This window comes from Pseudophryne corroboree, chromosome 11, assembly GCF_028390025.1.
Source record: "Pseudophryne corroboree isolate aPseCor3 chromosome 11, aPseCor3.hap2, whole genome shotgun sequence".
NCBI lineage: Eukaryota > Metazoa > Chordata > Amphibia > Anura > Myobatrachidae > Pseudophryne > Pseudophryne corroboree.
The window spans coordinates 25,844,429-25,869,073 of NC_086454.1; the positions used below are offsets into that span (position 1 = coordinate 25,844,429).

At 51.6% G+C, this 24,645-nt stretch overlaps 1 protein-coding gene across 9 annotated transcripts in view; it reads right to left on the minus strand.

Annotated features, from left to right (window-relative positions):
* Window positions 1–24,645, minus strand: part of NAV2 (neuron navigator 2) — a 708,207-nt gene that overhangs the window by 123,348 nt on the left and 560,214 nt on the right. For all 9 annotated transcript variants that reach the window (XM_063946386.1, XM_063946388.1, XM_063946385.1 and 6 more), the window contains 2 exons: window positions 17,199–18,228; window positions 9,941–10,053 (listed from right to left, as the gene is read on the minus strand). In XM_063946386.1, the coding sequence (XP_063802456.1) occupies window positions 9,941–10,053; window positions 17,199–18,228 (1,143 nt within the window). The remainder of the gene's footprint in view (window positions 1–9,940; window positions 10,054–17,198; window positions 18,229–24,645) is intronic.

Below are 24,645 nucleotides of genomic sequence, written 5' to 3' on the forward strand. Positions count from 1 at the left end.
GTCCTGCATCTTTGTTCCAGTAACTACACGTGGTTTCTGTGTCCTGCATTTACGTTCCAGTAACTACACGTGGTTTCTGTGTCCTGCATATACGTTCCAGTAACTACACGTGGTTTCTGTCTCCTGAATCTATGTTCTATTATCTATATGTAGGTTCCATGATCTTTATCTATGTTCCATTATCTACACATGGGTTCTGTGTCCTGCATCTACGTTCCAGAAACTACACGTGGGTTCTGTGTCCTGTATCTATGTTCCAGTTACTACACGTGGGTTCTGTGTCATGTATCTACGTTCCAGTAACTACACGTGGGTTCTGTGTCCTGCATCTACGTTCCAGTAACTACACGTGGGTTCTGTGTCCTGCATCTACGTTCCAGTAACTACACGTGGGTTCTGTGTCCTGCATCTACGTTCCAGTAACTACACGTGGGTTCTGTGCCCTGCATCTACGTTCCAGTAACTACACGTGGGTTCTGTGTCCTGCATCTACGTTCCAGTAACTACATGTGGTTTCTGTGTCCTCCATCTACGTTCCAGTAACTACACGTGGTTTCTGTGTCCTGCATCTATGTTCCAGTAACTACACGTGGGTTCTGTGTCCTCCATCTACGTTCCAGTAACTACACGTGGGTTCTGTGTGCTGCATCTACGTTCCAGTAACTACACGTGGGTTCTGTGTCCTGCATCTACGTTCCAGTAACTACACGTGGGTTCTGTGTCCTGCATCTACGTTCCAGTAACTACACGTGGGTTCTGTGTCCTGCATCTACGTTCCAGTAACTACACGTGGGTTCTGTGTCCTGCATCTACGTTCCAGTAACTACACGTGGGTTCTGTGTCCTGCATCTACGTTCCAGTAACTACACGTGGGTTCTGTGTCCTGCATCTACGTTCCAGTAACTACACGTGGTTTCTGTGTCCTGCATTTACGTTCCAGTAACTACACGTGGTTTCTGTGTCCTGCATTTACGTTCCAGTAACTACACGTGGGTCCTGTGTCCTGCATCTACGTTCCAGTAAATACATATGGCTTCTATGTCATATGTTTTGTATCTATGTTGCAGTAATCAGTTTGGCTCTATGTTCTGCATCTACGCTCTTATAAAGAGAGTTGGGTTCTATGGCCCTAATTCAGCATGAGTTGTAGTTTTGCAAGGCCGCCCCGCATGCCAGGTCTTTCTCCCCCACTAAAATGCGAGCGCTTTGCTAAACAGAAAGCGCTCAAATCTTTAGGGTAGCCCCCTGGCGCCACGTTTTGGGTCTCAGAGGCTACGTGTGACGTCGCACAGCCATCATGGCCTGCCCAGCAAATGTTCCAGACACGCCTCCATTGTTCGGACCACGCTTCCCCAACACCTCTCCAACGCCCACAAAACGACACAACACCGCCCTGTCACCGCCCCCTCCCCTTGCCAGCACCTATGTAATCGCATACGATCACAAGTTAAGTCCTCACGCATGCGCAGAAGTGTGGAAATCGACGAGTAGTGATTTCTGCACTTCAGTGACTGAAGCTGAATCGGGCCTATATTCTTTATCTATGACCAGCAATCAGAAGTGGGTTATACGTCCAATATTTATGTTCTAGTGTGCAGAGATTATATACTGTATCTCTGTTACAGTAACTACACTTGGCCAGTACGATGATGTACATAACAAACAATTAGGTATCTCCATGCCCCGATCTATAGCAAACAACATATATATTACACGTTCTGAGGTTCCGCTCTGTGATATCCTCCAATGTACTATAGAGTCAGTTATCTGAGGTCTCTGTATACAATTATGCAGACACATCATTTTAGAATGTATATTTTACTGGCCATGCAAATCTAATCTATTTCTAGAGACAGAAGTCTGAGTATCCTCATGGGACTGGTGCAATGGATACTGCATGGCACAATGTGACAGTATGCTACACAGGGGAGGGGCACAGTGTGACAGTATGCTACATAGGTGAGGGGCACAGTGTGACAGTATGCTACATAGGGGAGGGGCACAGTGTGACAGGATGCTACACAGGAGAGGGGCACAGTGTGACAGGATGCTACACAGGGGAGGGGCACAGTGTGACAGTATGCTACATAGGTGAGGGGCACAGTGTGACAGTATGCTACATAGGGGAGGGGCACAGTGTGACAGGATGCTACATAGGGGAGGGGCACAGTGTGACAGGATGCTACATAGGGGAGGGTAACAGTGTGACAGGATGCTACACAGGGGAGGGGCACAGTGTGACAGGATGCTACACAGGGGAGGGGCACAGTGTGACAGTATGCTAAACAGGGGAGGGGCACAATGTGACAGTATGCTACACAGGGGAGGGGCACAGTGTGACAGGATGCTACATAGGGGAGGGGCACAGTGTGACAGGATGCTACATAGGGGAGGGGCACAGTGTGACAGGATGCTACATAGGGGAGGGGCACAATGTGACAGTATGCTACACAGGGGAGGGGCACAATGTGACAGTATGCTACTTAGGGGAGGGGCACAATGTGACAGTATGCTACACAGGGGAGGGGCATAGTGTGACAGGATGCTACATAGGGGAGGGGCACAGTGTGACAGGATGCTACATAGGGGAGGGGCACAGTGTGACAGGATGCTACATAGGGGAGGGGCACAGTGTGACAGGATGCTACATAGGGGAGGGGCACAGTGTGACAGGATGCTACACAGGGGAGGGGCACAGTGTGACAGGATGCTACATAGGGGAGGGGCACAGTGTGACAGTATGCTACACAGGGGAGGGGCACAGTGTGACAGTATGCTACATAGGTGAGGGGCACAGTGTGACAGTATGCTACATAGGGGAGGGGCACAGTGTGACAGGATGCTACATAGGGGAGGGGCACAGTGTGACAGGATGCTACACAGGGGAGGGGCACAGTGTGACAGTATGCTACATAGGTGAGGGGCACAGTGTGACAGTATGCTACATAGGGGAGGGGCACAGTGTGACAGTATGCTACATAGGGGAGGGGCACAGTGTGACAGGATGCTACATAGGGGAGGGGCACAGTGTGACAGGATGCTACATAGGGGAGGGTAACAGTGTGACAGGATGCTACATAGGGGAGGGGCACAGTGTGACAGGATGCTACACAGGGGAGGGGCACAGTGTGACAGTATGCTAAACAGGGGAGGGGCACAATGTGACAGTATGCTACACAGGGGAGGGGCACAGTGTGACAGGATGCTACATAGGGGAGGGGCACAGTGTGACAGGATGCTACATAGGGGAGGGGCACAGTGTGACAGGATGCTACATAGGGGAGGGGCACAATGTGACAGTATGCTACACAGGGGAGGGGCACAATGTGACAGTATGCTACATAGGGGAGGGGCACAATGTGACAGTATGCTACACAGGGGAGGGGCACAGTGTGACAGGATGCTACATAGGGGAGGGGCACAGTGTGACAGGATGCTACATAGGGGAGGGGCACAGTGTGACAGGATGCTACATAGGGGAGGGGCACAGTGTGACAGGATGCTACATAGGGGAGGGGCACAGTGTGATAGAATGCTACATAGGGGAGGGGCACAGTGTGATAGGATGCTACATAGGGGAGGGGCACAGTGTGACAGGATGCTACACAGGGGAGGGGCACAGTGTGACAGGATGCTACATAGGGGAGGGGCACAGTGTGACAGGATGCTACATAGGGGAGGGGCACAGTGTGACAGGATGCTACACAGGGGAGGGGCACAGTGTGACAGGATGCTACACAGGGGAGGGGCACAGTGTGACAGGATGCTACATAGGGAGTGGCACAGTGTGACAGGATGCTACATAGGGGAGGGGCACAATGTGACAGTATGCTACACAGGGTAGGGGCACAGTGTGACAGGATGCTACATAGGGGAGGGGCACAGTGTGACAGGATGCTACATAGGGGAGGGTAACAGTGTGACAGGATGCTACACAGGGGAGGGGCACAGTGTGACAGGATGCTACATAGGGGAGGGGCACAGTAAGACAGGATGCTACATAGGGGAGGGGCACAGTGTGACAGTATGCTACACAGGGGAGGGGCACAGTGTGACAGGATGCTACATAGGGGAGGGGCACAGTGTGACAGGATGCTACATAGGGTAGGGGCATAGTGTGCCAGGATGCTACATAGGGGAGGGTAACAGTGTGACAGGATGCTACATAGGGGAGGGGCACAATGTGACCGTATGCTACACAGGGGAGGGGCACAATGTGACAGTATGCTACATAGGGGAGGGGCACAATGTGACAGTATGCTACACAGGGGAGGGGCACAGTGTGACAGGATGCTACATAGGGGAGGGGCACAGTGTGACAGGATGCTACATAGGGGAGGGGCACAGTGTGACAGGATGCTACATAGGGGAGGGGCACAATGTGACAGTATGCTACACAGGGGAGGGGCACAATGTGACAGTATGCTACATAGGGGAGGGGCACAATGTGACAGTATGCTACACAGGGGAGGGGCACAGTGTGACAGGATGCTACATAGGGGAGGGGCACAGTGTGACAGGATGCTACATAGGGGAGGGGGCACAGTGTGACAGGATGCTACATAGGGGAGGGGCACAGTGTGACAGGATGCTACATAGGGGAGGGGCACAGTGTGATAGGATGCTACACAGGGGAGGGGCACAGTGTGATAGGATGCTACATAGGGGAGGGGCACAGTGTGACAGGATGCTACACAGGGGAGGGGCACAGTGTGATAGGATGCTACATAGGGGAGGGGCACAGTGTGACAGGATGCTACACAGGGGAGGGGCACAGTGTGACAGGATGCTACACAGGGGAGGGGCACAGTGTGATAGGATGCTACATAGGGGAGGGGCACAGTGTGACAGGATGCTACATAGGGGAGGGGCACAGTGTGATAGGATGCTACACAGGGGAGGGGCACAGTGTGACAGGATGCTACACAGGGGAGGGGCACAGTGTGACAGGATGCTACATAGGGGAGGGGCAGAGTGTGACAGGATGCTACAAAGGGGAGGGGCACAGTGTGACAGGATGCTACATAGGGGAGGGTAACAGTGTGACAGGATGCTACATAGGGGAGGGGCACAGTGTGATAGGATGCTACATAGGGGAGGGGCACAGTGTGACAGGATGCTACATAGGGGAGGGGCACAGTGTGACAGTATGCTACACAGGGGAGGGGCACAGTGTGACAGGATGCTACATAGGGGAGGGGCACAGTGTGACAGGATGCTACACAGGGGAGGGGCACAGTGTGACAGGATGCTACACAGGGGAGGGGCACAGTGTGACAGGATGCTACATAAGGAGGGGCACAGTGTGACAGGATGCTACATAGGGGAGGGGCACAGTGTGACAGTATGCTACACAGGGGAGGGGCACAGTGTGACAGGATGCTACATAGGGGAGGGGCACAGTGTGACAGGATGCTACACAGGGGAGGGGCACAGTGTGACAGGATGCTACATAGGGGAGGGGCACAGTGTGACAGGATGCTACATAGGGGAGGGGCACAGTAAGACAGGATGCTACATAGGGGAGGGGCACAGTGTGACAGGATGCTACATAGGGGAGGGGCATAGTGTGACAGGATGCTACATAGGGGAGGGTAACAGTGTGACAGGATGCTACACAGGGGAGGGGCACAGTGTGACAGGATGCTACATAGGGGAGGGTAACAGTGTGACAGGATGCTACATAGGGGAGGGGCACAGTGTGACAGGATGCTACATAGGGGAGGGGCACAGTGTGACAGGATGCTACATAGGGGAGGGGCACAGTAAGACAGGATGCTACATAGGGGAGGGGTACAGTGTGAAAGGATGCTACATAGGGGAGGGACACAGTGTGACAGGATATTACATAGGGGAGGGGCACAGTGACAGTATGCTACATAGGGGAGGGGCACAGTGTGACAGGATGCTACATAGTGTGACAGGATGCTACATAGGGGAGGGTAACAGTGTGACAGGATGCTACACAGGGGAGGGGCACAGTGTGACAGGATGCTACATAGGGGAGGGTAACAGTGTGACAGGATGCTACATAGGGGAGGGGCACAGTGTGACAGGATGCTACATAGGGGAGGGGCAGAGTGTGACAGGATGCTACACAGGGGAGGGGCACAGTGTGACAGTATGCTACATAGGGGAGGGCACAGTGTGACAGGATGCTACATAGGGGAGGGGCACAGTGTGACAGGATGCTACATAGGGGAGGGGCACAGTGTGACAGGATGCTACACAGGGGGAGGGGCACAGTGTGACAGGTGGTACATAGGGAGGGGCACAGTGTGACAGGATGCTACATAGGGGAGGGGCACAGTGTGACAGTATGCTACACAGGGGAGGGGCACAGTGTGACAGGATGCTACATAGGGGAGGGGCACAGTGTGACAGGATGCTACACAGGGGAGGGGCACAGTGTGACAGGATGCTACATAGGGGAGGGGCACAGTGTGACAGGATGCTACATAGGGGAGGGGCACAGTAAGACAGGATGCTACATAGGGGAGGGGCACAGTGTGACAGGATGCTACATAGGGGAGGGGCATAGTGTGACAGGATGCTATATAGGGGAGGGTAACAGTGTGACAGGATGCTACACAGGAGAGGGGCACAGTGTGACAGGATGCTACATAGGGGAGGGTAACAGTGTGACAGGATGCTACATAGGGGAGGGGCACAGTGTGACAGGATGCTACATAGGGGAGGGGCACAGTAAGACAGGATGCTACATAGGGGAGGGGCACAGTGTGACAGTATGCTACACAGGGGAGGGGCACAGTGTGACAGGATGCTACATAGGGGAGGGGCACAGTGTGCCAGGATGCTACATAGGGTAGGGGCATAGTGTGCCAGGATGCTACATAGGGGAGGGTAACAGTGTGACAGGATGCTACACAGGGGAGGGGCACAGTGTGACAGTATGCTACATAGGGGAGGGTAACAGTGTGACAGGATGCTACATAGGGGAGGGGCACAGTGTGACAGGATGCTACACAGGGGAGGGGCACAGTGTGACAGTATGCTAAACAGGGGAGGGGCACAATGTGACAGTATGCTACACAGGGGAGGGGCACAGTGTGACAGGATGCTACATAGGGGAGGGGCACAGTGTGACAGGATGCTACATAGGGGAGGGGCACAGTGTGACAGGATGCTACACAGGGGAGGGGCACAATGTGACAGTATGCTACACAGGGGAGGGGCACAATGTGACAGTATGCTACATAGGGGAGGGGCACAATGTGACAGTATGCTACACAGGGGAGGGGCACAGTGTGACAGGATGCTACATAGGGGAGGGGCAGTGTGACAGGATGCTACATAGGGGAGGGGCACAGTGTGACAGGATGCTACATAGGGGAGGGGCACAGTGTGACAAGATGCTACATAGGGGAGGGGCACAGTGTGATAGGATGCTACATAGGGGAGGGGCACAGTGTGATAGGATGCTACATAGGGGAGGGGCACAGTGTGACAGGATGCTACACAGGGGAGGGGCACAGTGTGATAGGATGCTACATAGGGGAGGGGCACAGTGTGACAGGATGCTACAAAGGGGAGGGGCACAGTGTGACAGGATGCTACATAGGGGAGGGGCACAGTGTGACAGGATGCTACATAGGGGAGGGGCACAGTGTGACAGGATGCTACACAGGGGAGGGGCACAGTGTGACAGGATGCTACACAGGGGAGGGGCACAGTGTGACAGGATGCTACATAGGGAGGGGCACAGTGTGACAGGATGCTACATAGGGGAGGGGCACAATGTGACAGTATGCTACACAGGGTAGGGGCACAGTGTGACAGGATGCTACATAGGGGAGGGGCACAGTGTGACAGGATGCTACACAGGGGAGGGGCACAGTGTGACAGGATGCTACATAGGGGAGGGGCACAGTAAGACAGGATGCTACATAGGGGAGGGGCACAGTGTGACAGGATGCTACACAGGGGAGGGGCACAGTGTGACAGGATGCTACACAGGGGAGGGTAACAGTGTGACAGGATGCTACACAGGGGAGGGGCACAGTGTGACAGGATGCTACATAAGGGAGGGGCACAGTAAGACAGGATGCTACATAGGGGAGGGGCACAGTGTGACAGTATGCTACACAGGGGAGGGGCACAGTGTGACAGGATGCTACATAGGGGAGGGGCACAGTGTGACAGGATGCTACATAGGGTAGGGGCATAGTGTGCCAGGATGCTACATAGGGGAGGGTAACAGTGTGACAGGATGCTACACAGGGGAGGGGCACAGTGTGACAGTAAGCTACATAGGGGAGGGTAACAGTGTGACAGGATGCTACATAGGGGAGGGGCACAGTGTGACAGGAAGCTACATAGGGGAGGGGCACAGTGTGACAGGATGCTACATAGGGGAGGGTAACAGTGTGACAGGATGCTACATAGGGGAGGGTAACAGTGTGACAGGATGCTACATAGGGGAGGAGCACAGTGTGACAGGATGCTACATAGGGGAGGGGCACAGTGTGACAGGATGCTACATAGGGGAGGGTAACAGTGTGACAGGATGCTACATAGGGGAGGGGCACAGTGTGACAGGATGCTACACAGGGGAGGGGCACAGTGTGACAGTATGCTAAACAGGGGAGGGGCACAATGTGACAGTATGCTACACAGGGGAGGGGCACAGTGTGACAGGATGCTACATAGGGGAGGGGCACAGAGTGACAGGATGCTACATAGGGGAGGGGCACAGTGTGACAGGATGCTACATAGGGGAGGGGCACAATGTGACAGTATGCTACACAGGGGAGGGGCACAATGTGACAGTATGCTACATAGGGGAGGGGCACAATGTGACAGTATGCTACACAGGGGAGGGGCATAGTGTGACAGGATGCTACATAGGGGAGGGGCACAGTGTGACAGGATGCTACATAGGGGAGGGGCACAGTGTGACAGGATGCTACATAGGGGAGGGGCACAGTAAGACAGGATGCTACATAGGGGAGGGGCACAGTGTGAAAGGATGCTACATAGGGGAGGGACACAGTGTGACAGGATATTACATAGGGGAGGGGCACAGTGTGACAGGATGCTACATAGGGGAGGGGCACAGTGACAGTATGCTACATAGGGGAGGGGCACAGTGTGACAGTATGCTACACAGGGGAGTGGCTGGAGTGGCACAGTGTGACAGGATGCTACATAGGGGAGGGACACAGTGTAACAGGATATTACATAGGGGAGGGGCACAGTGTGACAGACTGCAGCACAGTGGATCGGATGTGAGATGAGCAGAGGGTGGTGCTGGGTGTACAATATGCAGTGTAATGTCTTATTGAGCTCATTTGAAAGTAGAAAGACTGAAGGAAAGAAATTATTGTTCAAAACGGTGTATGAAGAAACCTGAAAAATATTATGTGTGACTCTGCAACATGGATGACAAATGTCTCCATATGGCCACTATAGTGTACGGCATTATTGTCTTTACCAACCATGGACTTCTATTGTCATAAAAAACAAGTATATCTATAATAGCTGCCTATAAAAGGATCACACCACTCATGTATCACACTGTTACCCTGCACGTACATGCCAGCTGATTCACTGTATATCGGAGACAATATACTGCAGAGGCCTCACAGGTGACTGGGGCAGAGCACAGAGCATGGTTACAATGGGTGGTCTTCAGTATGCCGACTGACGGGATCCCGGCGCACAGTATACCGGCGCCGGGATTCCGACAGCCGGCACACGACACTTACTTTCCCTCGTGGGGGTCCACGACCCTCCTGGAGGGAGAATAAAATAAGCGCGCCACCGTGCCCGCAAGGGGCTCATTTGCGCTCGCCACGCTGTTGGTAAGCAGGCGGTCGGGCTCCCGGCGCCGGTATGCTGGTCGCCGGGAGCCCGACCGCCGGCATATCGTAGTGAACCCGGTTACAATAAGTGTAATACAACAAGTGAGGGGACTTACCCGAGAGATCTGCCAGACATGGAGGGCCTGTTTTATTATAGAGCGTGGGCTCCATGTGTATTCCTCCTGTGCTGGTCTCCACAGAGACATTGCCTTCATTATCCGTCTGAGACCTGCACAAACCAGACATAATAACAGTCAACTTCAGCCAATGGGCCTATGCAACCCATCACCACCATCCCTGCCCCAGACTGAGCCTATGTAACCCATCACCACCATCCCTGCCCCAGACTGATCCTATGTAACCCATCACCGCCATCCCTGCCCCAGACTGATCCTATGTAACCCATCACCACCATCCCTGCCCCAGACTGAGCCTATGTAACCCATCACCGCCATCCCTGCCCCAGACTGATCCTATGTAACCCATCACCACCATCCCTGCCCCAGACTGATCCTACATAACCCATCACCACCATCCCTGCCCCAGACTGATCCTATGTAACCCATCACCACCATCCCTGCCCCAGACTGATCCTATGTAACCCATCACCACCATCCCTGCCCCAGACTGAGCCTATGTAACCCATCACCACCATCCCTGCCCCAGACTGAGCCTATGTAACCCATCACGCCATCCCTGCCCCAGACTGATCCTACATAACCCATCACCACCATCCCTGCCCCAGACTGATCCTATGTAACCCATCACCACCATCCCTGCCCCAGACTGAGCCTATGTAACTCATCACCACCATCCCTGCCCCAGACTGATCCTTTGTAACCCATCACCACCATCCCTGCCCCAGACTGAGCCTACATAACCCATCACCACCATCCCTGCCCCAGACTGATCCTATGTAACCCATCACCACCATCCCTGCCCCAGACTCAGCCTATGTAACCCATCACCACCATCCCTGCCCCAGACTGATCCTACATAACCCATCACCACCATCCATGCCCCAGACTGATCCTATGTAACCCATCACCACCATCCCTGCCCCAGACTGAGCCTATGTAACCCATCACCACCATCCCTGCCCCAGATTGATCCTATGTAACCCATCACCACCATCCCTGCCCCAGACTGAGCCTACATAACCCATCACCGCCATCCCTACCCCAGACTGAGCCTATGTAACCCATCACCGCCATCCCTGCCCCAGACTGAGCCTACATAACCCATCACCCCCATCCCTGCCCCAGACTGAGCCTATGTAACCCATCACCGCCATCCCTGCCCTAGACTGATCCTATGTAACCCATCACCACCATCCCTGCCCCAGACTGAGCCTACATAACCCATCACGCCATCCCTGCCCCAGACTGATCCTATGTAACCCATCACCACCATCCCTGCCCCAGACTGAGCCTATGTAACCCATCACCGCCATCCCTGTCCCAGACTGAGCCTATGTAACCCATCACCACCATCCCTGCCCCAGACTGAGCCTACATAACCCATCACGCCATCCCTGCCCCAGACTGATCCTATGTAACCCATCACCACCATCCCTGCCCCAGACTGAGCCTATGTAACCCATCACCGCCATCCCTACCCCAGACTGAGCCTACATAACCCATCACCACCATCCCTGCCCCAGACTGATCCTATGTAACCCATCACCGCCATCCCTGCCCTAGACTGATCCTATGTAACCCATCACCACCATCCCTGCCCTAGACTGAGCCTACATAACCCATCACGCCATCCCTGCCCCAGACTGATCCCATGTAACCCATCACCAGCATCCCTGCCCCAGACTGAGCCTATGCAACCCATCACCGCCATCCCTACCCCAGACTGATCCTATGTAACCCATCACCGCCATCCCTGCCCTAGACTGATCCTATGTAACCCATCACCGCCATCCCTGCCCCAGACTGTTCCTATGTAACCCATCACCACCATCCCTGCCCCAGACTGAGCCTATGTAACCTGTCACCGCCATCCCTGCCCTAGACTGATCCTATGTAACCCATCACCGCCATCCCTGCCCCAGACTGATCCTATGTAACCCATCACCGCCATCCCTGCCCTAGACTGATCCTATGTAACCCATCACCACCATCCCTGCCCCAGACTGAGCCTATGTAACCCATCACCACCATTCCTGCCCCAGACTGATCCTACATAACCCATCACCACCATCCCTGCTCCAGACTGATCCTATGTAACCCATCACCACCATCCCTGCCCCAGACTGATCCTATGTAACCCATCACCACCATCCCTGCCCCAGACTGAGCCTACATAACCCATCACCACCATCCCTGCCCCAGACTGAGCCTACATAAGCCATCACCGCCATCCCTGCCCCAGACTGATCCTATGTAACCCATAACCACCATCCCTGCCCCAGACTGATCCTATGTAACCCATCACCACCATCCCTGCTCCAGACTGATCCTACATAACCCATCACCGTGATCCCTGCCCCAGACTGAGCCTACATAACCCATCACCACTATCCCTGCCCCAGACTGATCCTATGTAACCCATCACCACCATCCCTGCCCCAGACTGATCCTACATAATCCATCACCACCATCCCTGCTCCAGACTGATCCTATGTAACCCATCACCACCATCCCTGCCCTAGACTGATCCTATGTAAACCATCACCGCCATCCCTGCCCCAGACTGATCCTATGTAACCCATCACCGCCATCCCTGCCCCAGACTGATCCTATGTAACCCATCACCGCCATCCCTGCCCCAGACTGATCCTATGTAACCTATCACTACCATCCCTGCCCCAGACTGAGCCTATGTAACCCATCACCACCATCCCTGCTCCAGACTGATCCTATGTAACCCATCACCGTGATCCCTGCCCCAGACTGAGCCTACATAACCCATCACCACTATCCCTGCCCCAGACTGATCCTATGTAACCCATCACCACCATCCCAGCCCCAGACTGATCCTACATAACCCATCACCACCATCCCTGCTCCAGACTGATCCTATGTAACCCATCACCACCATCCCTGCCCCAGACTGATCCTATGTAACCTATCACTACCATCCCTGCCCCAGACTGAGCCTATGTAACCCATCACCACCATCCCTGCCCCAGACTGATCCTACATAACCCATCACCGCCATCCCTGCCCCAGACTGAGACTATGTAACCCATCACCGCCCTCCCTGCCCCAGACTGATCCTATGTAACCCATCACCGCCATCCCTGCCCCACACTGATCCTACATAACCCATCACCGCCATCCCTGCCCCAGACTGAGCCTATGTAACCCATCACCGCCATCCCTGCCCCAGACTGAGCCTATGTAACCCATCACCACCATCCCTGCCCCAGACTGATCCTATGTAACCCATCACCACCATCCCTGCCCCAGACTGATCCTACATAACTCATCACGCCATCCCTGCCCGAGACTGAGCCTATGTAACCCATCACCACCATCCCTGCCCCAGACTGATCCTACATAACTCATCACGCCATCCCTGCCCGAGACTGAGCCTACATAACCCATCACCACCATCCCTGCCCCAGACTGATCCTATGTAACCCATCACCGCCATCCCCTGCCCCGGACTGAGCCTACATAACCCATCACCACCATCCCTGCCCTAGACTGAACCTATGTAACCCATCACCACCATCCCTGCCCCAGACTGAGCCTATGCAACCCATCACCGCCATCCCTACCCCAGACTGATCCTATGTAACCCATCACCGCCATCCCTGCCCTAGACTGATCCTATGTAACCCATCACCGCCATCCCTGCCCCAGACTGTTCCTATGTAACCCATCACCACCATCCCTGCCCCAGACTGAGCCTATGTAACCTGTCACCGCCATCCCTGCCCTAGACTGATCCTATGTAACCCATCACCGCCATCCCTGCCCCAGACTGATCCTATGTAACCCATCACCGCCATCCCTGCCCTAGACTGATCCTATGTAACCCATCACCACCATCCCTGCCCCAGACTGAGCCTATGTAACCCATCACCACCATTCCTGCCCCAGACTGATCCTACATAACCCATCACCACCATCCCTGCTCCAGACTGATCCTATGTAACCCATCACCACCATCCCTGCCCCAGACTGATCCTATGTAACCCATCACCACCATCCCTGCCCCAGACTGAGCCTACATAACCCATCACCACCATCCCTGCCCCAGACTGAGCCTACATAAGCCATCACCGCCATCCCTGCCCCAGACTGATCCTATGTAACCCATAACCACCATCCCTGCCCCAGACTGATCCTATGTAACCCATCACCACCATCCATGCTCCAGACTGATCCTACATAACCCATCACCGTGATCCCTGCCCCAGACTGAGCCTACATAACCCATCACCACTATCCCTGCCCCAGACTGATCCTATGTAACCCATCACCACCATCCCTGCCCCAGACTGATCCTACATAATCCATCACCACCATCCCTGCTCCAGACTGATCCTATGTATCCCATCACCACCATCCCTGCCCTAGACTGATCCTATGTAAACCATCACCGCCATCCCTGCCCCAGACTGATCCTATGTAACCCATCACCGCCATCCCTGCCCCAGACTGATCCTATGTAACCCATCACCGCCATCCCTGCCCCAGACTGATCCTATGTAACCTATCACTACCATCCCTGCCCCAGACTGAGCCTATGTAACCCATCACCACCATCCCTGCTCCAGACTGATCCTATGTAACCCATCACCGTGATCCCTGCCCCAGACTGAGCCTACATAACCCATCACCACTATCCCTGCCCCAGACTGATCCTATGTAACCCATCACCACCATCCCAGCCCCAGACTGATCCTACATAACCCATCACCACCATCCCTGCTCCAGACTGATCCTATGTAACCCATCACCACCATCCCTGCCCCAGACTGATCCTATGTAACCTATCACTACCATCCCTGCCCCAGACTGAGCCTATGTAACCCATCACCACCATCCCTGCCCCAGACTGATCCTACATAACCCATCACCGCCATCCCTGCCCCAGACTGAGACTATGTAACCCATCACCGCCCTCCCTGCCCCAGACTGATCCTATGTAACCCATCACCGCCATCCCTGCCCCACACTGATCCTACATAACCCATCACCGCCATCCCTGCCCCAGACTGAGCCTATGTAACCCATCACCGCCATCCCTGCCCCAGACTGAGCCTATGTAACCCATCACCACCATCCCTGCCCCAGACTGATCCTATGTAACCCATCACCACCATCCCTGCCCCAGACTGATCCTACATAACTCATCACGCCATCCCTGCCCGAGACTGAGCCTATGTAACCCATCACCACCATCCCTGCCCCAGACTGATCCTACATAACTCATCACGCCATCCCTGCCCGAGACTGAGCCTACATAACCCATCACCACCATCCCTGCCCCAGACTGATCCTATGTAACCCATCACCGCCATCCCTGCCCCAGACTGAGCCTACATAACCCATCACCACCATCCCTGCCCTAGACTGAACCTATGTAACCCATCACCACCATCCCTGCCCCAGACTGATCCTATGTAACCCATCACCACCATCCCTGCCCCAGACTGAGCCTATGTAACCCCTCACCACCATCCCTGCCCCAGACTGATCCTACATAACCCATCACCGCCATCCCTGCCCCAAACTGAGCCTATGTAACCCATCACCACCATCCCTGCCCCAGACTGATCCTATGTAACCCATCACCGTGATCCCTGCCCCAGACTGATCCTATATAACCCATCACCACCATCCCTGCCCCAGAATGAAGATATGTAACCCATCACCGCATGTAATCCGTACACTTGGACTGATATAATCATCGGCTTTATCCTTGGTGCAAACATTACATCAGCCAACAGGCGCATTCTCCTTTACAGGGCAACTAGCTCGCAGTCCTGATAAGCCCCCTCTGGAGTTTGCCTACATGAGATCGCACCATTATAGCACAGTTACCCCCTTCTGTTGCAGGTGGGAATTCGCTGATATGCCATCAGAGTAAGGTATGTGAGATTTGTTTCAGATATTAGAATACAATTAAATTAAATTAGATTAACTAAAAATAGCTGAATACATTTTCGTCAATATTTTTAAATTTGAAGTGTCAAGTTGTTTAATAGAGATTATGTGACGATATAAATAAGTATTCCTGAGGCTTGCATTAGTGCTATTCCTAGTGCGTGACGCTGGTACAGGCAACTGCCACCAGGGGGAGTTGTGGTTGAAGAAACAGATGAACGGTCTGTAAATATAAATGGCTAAAACCACAGTTAGACATATCAGCTGATCTGTTCAATCAGACTATTTACACAGGTTGTTCCCATTTCTCGTAGGGTTAAACAGTCTATTTCCTAGTCTCTGTACTCTGTGGTGCTCCCGGAAATCATTTCCGCCTTAGCTGCCCTATGCCTTCCAGGCCATTCCTGAGAATGGGCATCACATCCAGAGCCCAGGAAAATAAGACTGGAATCGACACAAACATTGATGAAATACGGACACCAAAGTGTGCCTCACACTGAGCCGCAACTGCGCCTAGTTTGTCCGACACAGGGAAATCCAATCATTTTGCTTGTGATTTCACCACGTGATCCTAATTATCTGACCTAGGAATTTGTGTGTTGCTCCAACTTTATTTTCAAGCAGACGATAAGTGGCCTTTGCCCTATTCCTGATCTGGAATATGACCCACTTCAGGTGACTTTCATTCATTACGTCTGAACATGTGCAACTGTCACTAAATGCATATATGCCTGACATTCACTCTGTGCCTTTCAGCAAAGTATTTTAATCATCACGAAAGGGGGAATTTAAAGACAAATGTGGCTCTGCACAGCTTCCTTATCCTGATGTTGCAAAGCATTTATGACTATAAGTATGATTCAAGAACGATCACCTTGGATTCTCCACCCCTTTATCTGGTCTCCCAGGACAACCAGAATAGGATTTTACATATACATGACTGAAAAGCACAGGAGAAAGCAAGAAAAGGTTTTACTTGGGGATCTTGAGTTCCCCAGTTCAAACAAGTCCGCCAATATCTGCTGTGGGCCAGTATATACAGACAGCATGATGATCGCAATCAGGTTAGAAGAGAGGGACCAGTATCTCCCAACCATGGTAGACAGCGGAGACTCCAGAATAAAGTAGTTTTTAACTACCCGTCTCTTATAAAAAGCTCTACAAAATGGCAGCAGGCCAACTCAGGGTTCCTGGGGAAGAAGCTCACCAAAATGTGATTGCTATTTAAATTTCAGGAAACCACAAAACTAATGGTGGAATCTTCCCCAAGATCCACAAATCCCGACCACGCGCATTTTACCTGTACATGAAGGGTGCCACGGTGGCCGTGTTCGGGTGGTTATACTGCTGCTGTGGTTGAGGTAGCTGAACGCTGACTGTATTACTCGCCGTCGTCTGTGTAATACCGCCAGTCCCATTGGAGGGTTGGGCACCCCCTGCAGTAGACATGCCCTTCCCATCGGAGGAGGCCAAGCTGGACGTAGAGCTGGAGCTTCTGTTGTCCAGCTGAGGCTTTTGGAGGGAGATCCCTGAGCCCGTCTTCCCGCTCCGGTTTCGTTCCCCTTCCTTGGCAGACATTGGGGCACTTGAGGATTTCCCTGGGGTGGTTTTGGTCCCTGGTTTTGGTATGCCGCTGTGAGAAGGAGCAGAGGCCTCCTTCTTGCCCCCTTTGGGGATGAAGCTGGCAATCTTGGAGGACTTTTTTGGCATGTCAGTGGGGGCCGGGACAGCTTCATCCTTGGGTTCCTCCTTCGCCTCTGGCTTGTCAGTAACAGATATCCTTTTAGAGACCTCTTTGTTTTTATCCTTCTCTTTCTGCTTGTCCTTCTCACTGCCCTTGGGAGAACTTTTCTTGTTCGTCAATGCCCGGCCAAGGGTCCTTTGTGCGATGCCCTTCAGGGCTATCTTGGGGCTATTGGAGGATGGACTTGTACTACTGGAATTCCTTACAGTATTTTCCATTTCCTCGGCTTCTTCGAAGCTGGGAAGTGTTTCAAGTCTTTCGCAGCTGGTATCCCGAGACCCCTCCAGCGTACCCCCAGTGCTTTTTGTGCCCCCTTTACTATTAAATAATTTCAACTTTTCCAGCATGGATTTCTGGCTGCTGGGAGCAGGCTTCAGAGGTTCTTGCGGTTGTTTAGGACCATCCGGCACGGGCTGCTTGACGGACAGTACGGAAGACGTTGTGGTGTGCTTTGCACTAAGGGATTTACTCCTCCATGGTTTATTGGTAGAGTTTGGCTGGGGTATGGCAGAGGAGCTGCTGCTGGAGAGAGAGGATCCATTTTCTTGTATTCCGGTCAGCTGTGGCACACCGCCCTCTGCTGGCTCTGCAGAGAACACAAAACAATGGAGATTAAATTCAACGTCAGAACAGTTCATTTACACCAACGTATCAAGATTACTATAATCTATACTGCCGACTTTTAGTTCATTCATGATAATGGGTATACCAGGACAAACCATCCTGTAATGCAAGGTGTGCAAATACATTTATATGCCTGTGCATGCAGGGTAAATACTGCCTGCTTTTGCATGTAGCCCACAAACGCTGGACAGCTTAATATTACACTGCAATTTGAGTTTGGACACCCCCCACCCAAATTGAACACTTTCACTGCACAGGTAATATCTGCCCCGTCTGCAGCGCAGCATGGTTTTACCAAGGTGCAAAGTAAGTTACTGGCTTTTGTTGCTTTCTCCCCAACTCCGAATGAGCCCCAATGACTCTTTCAGGTTGGGAATAATTAATTTATTACATATCCTACGCCCAAAAAAGTAAACAAAATAAATGTTAATGCTGTTTCTCAGCTGTGCAGCAGCCTCGTCCTTTCTCTCCCAAATTCACGTTTCAATAAGCAACATATGTACGACCCTCCTGTTTCTGATTAACAAGCGCTGTACAAATATTGAACTACCAGCAATCCTGCAGAGAGCCAAAAGCTTCCCGCGGTCCATCGATGCAACGCAACAGGACAGGAAATTTATTGGATACTTCTTTCCATTTTAAAGAAAAGCCAAACGCCTCTTATAAATTGTAAATGACATGAAAACCACTCAGCGGCTCTGCTTACTACCTGCGATAACCTCTCTGAATTGATCCATCCCAGTCTCACAGATCCAGGAGGACATACATCTTGCTGAGGGCTCGGATTTTCCTAATGCCGGAGTAGGGGGCTGACTCTTCTAGGCAATAAGTAACCATGTGGATGGTGGAGATCGGTTACTTAACATAAGAATCCGCACAGCAGAGGGAGAAATGCCATTACCTGCAAACTAGGGAACCCGCTTCCTAGTAAATGTTTAATTACAGTGTACACTAGGCTCTTACGCAAAATGCTGCAAGAGGAAAAGCCACTTGCAGAACTGTCCCCTTGTGCCCAGGCAGGCTTCCTGAGACTTGTAGTTCCACAATAGCTGGAGAGCCATAGGTTGGTTAATGATGCCCTGACTGAAGATAAGATGTTTGTAAAGAACAAAAGAAAGGGCATGAAGAACTCCAACCATAACGAAAAATGAACACTTTTTACATCTTGTGCGCCATTCCGCTCGTTGTTTCTGCGGGGGCCTCAATCAGTCTAACGTTCCCACCCTGCACCAGATCACATCTTACCGACTGACCGGTTGTTACAGCACCTGTTACCTGAATAGGACGGTCACGGGGGAAGTGTTGCAGAGTGGCGAGCAGCGTGGGGCTGTCTGATGGATCAGGGAAGCCAGTGGATTCAGATCTGGAGGTTACAGGTTTTATTTGACCTCTTTCTACTCCATCTAACATGAAACTTTGCTAGTGGGCACACATCACAGGGGTAAGGGTCACACATCACGGTGCCTTGTCTGCACCGCTCTCCTCCTGTACGAGCAGCCTCTCTGAACGGCGCGCACTCCTTGGCGTGTCACCAGATCATCGCTGCTTTGTTATTCACTTTGGGGTTATAAGAACTATTGGTCGTTCTGCCGCTTTATACAGAAATAATAGTGACTGCACATCTCCCGAGCCACCGCCCGATCAGTACAGAATTGTCCTGCAAAAATCACAGCAGTTGTGGGATAATGGGGGTCATTCCGAGTTGATCGCTCGCTAGCTATTTTTAGCAGCCGTGCAAACGCTATGCCGCCTCCCACTGGGAGTGTATTTTAGCTTAGCAGAAGTGCGAATGAAAGGATCGCAGAGCAGCTACAAAAAAATATTGTGCAGTTTCAGAGTAGCTTCAGACCTACTCAGCGCTTGCGATCACTTCAGACCATTCAGTTCGGGATTTGACGTCACAAACACGCCCTGCGTTCGCCCAGCCACGCCTGCGTTTTTTCAGGCATGCCTGCGTTTTTCCGAACACTCCCTGAAAACGGTCAGTTGACACCCAGAAACGCCCTCTTCCTGTCAATCACTCTGCGGCTGCCTGTGCGACTGAAATGCTTCGCTAGACCCTGTGTGAAATTACATCGGCTGTTAAGAAAGTACATCACGCGTGCGCACTGCGCCGCATACGGAGAAGTGCTGTTTTTTTACTTAATCGCAGCGCAGCGAACATTTTCAGCTAGCGATCAACTCAGAATGACCCCCAATAAGCGATATTTCTGTATACAGAGGCAGAACATTTAATAGCTCATACAGGGACTGACTCTCCGTGGCACACACAGTGGCTGTAGCTGCGGGCAGCCACTACTACTTACTAATGCCAGGGATTGCGGAAGTGCAAGCGGAAACCCGTGGCACCGCAGCAGCCATCATTATTACTATTTGCACTTGTACTATCCCCGTGCTACCAGCGAGGGATCAGGCAGAAACCGGCCTCCCTTCCCCTCAGACGCATGACTTATGCAGAACTTTAGCTGCAGGCCCACGACACTCACATAAGTCAGGGTGGTAATGTGCGATTGCTTCGTCACCACTCAGTTCCTGCCCCAAAATGCCCAATTTCACAGAAAGACAGGTCCGGCCAAGTTCTGTCCCACTCAGAATAGTAAAGTCGCTTGTGTGTGTGCGTAATATGCAAAATCTCGCCGTTTCATCCGCAAAGAGATCCGTGCAACTCAGAATAAGCCCCATAGCCCTTATAGTAAATGATAAACTGCTCAGCGATAGCTAAACAGCGCCCCCTATGAACACATTATTCTGAAGAGTAGCTGACTGTTGGCTGGTCCACAAGAAAACAAAGCGGCTCCAAACAAAAGTAAAATAGTGATAAAATATAAAAGATCGAACTTTCACACTTGATAGTTTGCCGCGTAAAGGCCGATACTTAGCAAGGTGCACCCGCCAGACGCAATAACTCCGTAATGCAGACAATACGCCCCAATAGCCAGGCAGATCTGAGGAACCGAACGCCCCCTACACACAAATAAACGTCTTATTTCCTTTACCAAAATGTGATGTTTCCAGAAACTGACAAGTGCCCGGTCACCGACACGGGAATGAAGTGACAACGCGTGGTCCATCCCTGCTCGCACCTCATCAGCCCAGGAAACGGAGGCGGTAATGACGAATTAAGTGTCAATATACGAGACCAATGCGCAAAGTGTTTTACTACAAGTGAAAGTATTACCGAACCAGATGCAGCCCGGCCAGAGAGGGGTTTAATACAAATGGGCGACATCTGTTTTTCTGGTCATTCCCTCTTTACTTTCGGGCTGCAAACATTTTTCAATTCTTGAAATAAATCCAGGAAATAGAACCGCAGATCACAATCACTTCTACCTGTAATACACGGACAACTGCATCCGAGGTGGGAGGAAATCCTCAGCTATATATACATATACCGCAGGCCTTTGTAGAGAGTATCAGACGGTGCTTAGCAGAATAGAGGAGGAGGGGGGACAGGAGAGATGAAAGGCTGGGGCAATGATTTACTCCTCGTTCGGGATTTCTTACTAAACTTTTATCTTGTATGAACTGTTTAATATCTCTCTGGCCCGGAACCAGCTGCAGACGTTATGCTTCACATATAAAGTATGTGCATTTGGTGTCTGCAAAGCAAGATCCAGAATAAATTCCTGAGGACGTCCAGAGCCAGTGAGAGAGAAGGTGGAATGAAATGACATATATAAAGGCGACTTCAAAACGAAGTAATACAATATCGATTGTTCAAACAAATGTGGAATGACGGCACGTTACCCCAAACACCCGACTGGAGATTAGGATCGGATGGATCGTGTGTGCCAAGTACAGATGACACATAGGTACAATTACTTCTACGTCACCCGGGGCGGGGGAGGAGGGGGTATCTATGCGACCTCTGTGAACTGCGCTTGTATCCACAGCTGGTGCAAATTTAATATTGTATATAAAATATAAATGGCCTATATCCTCTGCTCTCAGCCCGTAGTATAGCAGCTACTGTATATGTACAATGGATTTATCTGATGCTATTGTGAATTCCTAGGTGCCAGACATGTATTGTGAAAAGCAGACAACATTCCGGATCAAATAAGGGCAACCTTCTTTAAAGGGAGGGAGATCCCAAGCACTTAGTTGCCACGAAGGTACAGATCGGGCACACCAGTTGCTCTCCCCCGTTCGTGGTATCTACTAGTATTTCAGGTTGATATAGGAGGTAATTCAGACCTGACGACCTGTTGTAAGAATTGGCAAGACGGCTGATTATCGATTGACTGCACGTGCGTACGGATTGTAATGCGCAGGCGCAAGGCCAAACTACGAAAAAATACAGCGACTTTTTTGATCGCTAGGCGAACGCAGGCTGATTGACAGGAAGAGGGCGTTTGTGGGTGGTAACTGGCCGTTTTCTGGGAGTGTCAGAAAAAACCCAGGCGTGCCCAAGCGTTTTCAGGGAGGGAGGGTGACGTCAGCTCCGGCCCCGATCAGTCTGATTCTATAGCACTGTAGGAGTAAGTCCTGGGCTGCGCACAGACTGGAAAAATCATTTGATGGTGAGTAAGTTGCAAATGGATTTGCAGATGACCGGCGTTCGCTAAGATTTTCGCACTGCGTATGCAGACTTGCATGGGGTGGTTTTTCACTCTTTCTGTGCGGCGACTATCTGATCGCAAATTCGCAGAGGAGTGATCGGGTCTGAATAATGCCCATTGGGGCAGATGTATTAACCTGGAGAAGGCATTAGGAAGTGATAAACCAGTGGTAACTGCAAGGTGATACACGCACCAGCCAATCAGCTCCAATATGTAAATTAACAGTTAGGAGGTGATTGGCTGGTGCGTGTATCACCTTGCACATATCACTGGTTTATCACTTCCTTATGCCTTCTCCAGGTTAATACATCTGCCCCATTGTCTGGTGGTCACCACAAATCACAAAGGGGCCACATCACTTGAAAGACAGGACTCTCCTCTTTCAAATAAGGGTGCCCGGGAGGCTATTGAAGCCAGGATGTGGACACTTTTAAGGCTCACAATTTCAGCAGTGTTTTGCCTGGAGGGGACAGAGCCTAGTGATGTCATCACTGCTGGTGTGTGAGTATTCCTGCCAGCCGTAGTTGTTTGCCTTGCAGAGAGGTTTTGAAATAGAGATAATGATTTGAAGTATGACATCCTTTCAGGAGATGAAAAGTAAAAAAATAACAAAACAGGCCGTATGTAATTGCTGCTTTAAGTGTTTTCTTTAGTAGTTTAGTCTGTGTCTAAAACAAGCTCTTGTAGTAAAATACAGAGTAAGGGGGGTAATTCCAAGTTGATCGCAGCAGGAAATTTTTTAGCAGTTGGGCAAAACCATGTGCACTGCAGGGGGGGCAGATATAACATGTGCAGAGAGAGTTAGATTTGGGTGGGTTATATTGTTTCTGTGCAGGGTAAATACTGGCTGCTTTACTTTTACGCTGCAATTTAGATTGCAGATTGAACACACCCCACCCAAATCTATCTCTCTCTGCACATGAGACATCTGCCCCCCTGCAGTGCACATGGTTTTGCCCAACTGCTAAAAAATTTCCTGCTGCGATCAACTTGCAATTACCCCCAATGTTCATTATTTTTTAAATATTATTATGCAAATTACATTTTTACCAAAAGTAGAATTTGATGTGTAAAACTGCAGAATAAATGTCTTGATACAATAGTAGATATTGTCCCTTTTCATGTACTCTATTTTGTCCACCTTTGTATGTCACCATTTTACCCACTGTCCTTCGCTGTGTACAACGGATGTGGCTTACAAACCAACAAAAATAAAGGGGTAAAGCGGCCCCGAGTGGGAGCCGGGTGAGGTGATCTGCACGGAGAATCTGCTGGTCTCTCTTTGGGGGTCATTCTGAGTTGATCACTAGCTGCCGTTGTTCGCTGCGTAGCGATCAGTGAAAAAAATGTCTAATCTGCACATGCGTAGGCACCGTAATGCGCACACGCGTCGCACGGGTACAAAGTCCAATGTGGTTTTGCACTGGTTGTAGCGACGATTCCAATCGCACAGCCGGCCACAAGGAGATTGACCGAAAGTGGGCGTTTCTGGGTGTCAACTGATTGTTTTCAGGGAGTGCTAAGAAAAATGCAGGCGTGGCTGGGCATTCGCTGGGCGGGTGTGTGACGTCAAAAGCCGTCCCTCCGTCGTTAGAATCAATGCACACGAAGAGTAAAGCACAAAACCATTTTGTAGGCGCTCTGCTGCACAGGCGTTCGCACTTCTGCAAAGCTAAAATACACTCCCCAGTGGGCGGCGACTATGCGTTTGCACGGCTGCTAAAAACTGCTAGCGAGCGATCAACTCGGAATGACCCCTTTTTCCTGATATAACAGAATGAGATTTAAACATAAGAACACCTGGCGGGTCAGGTACA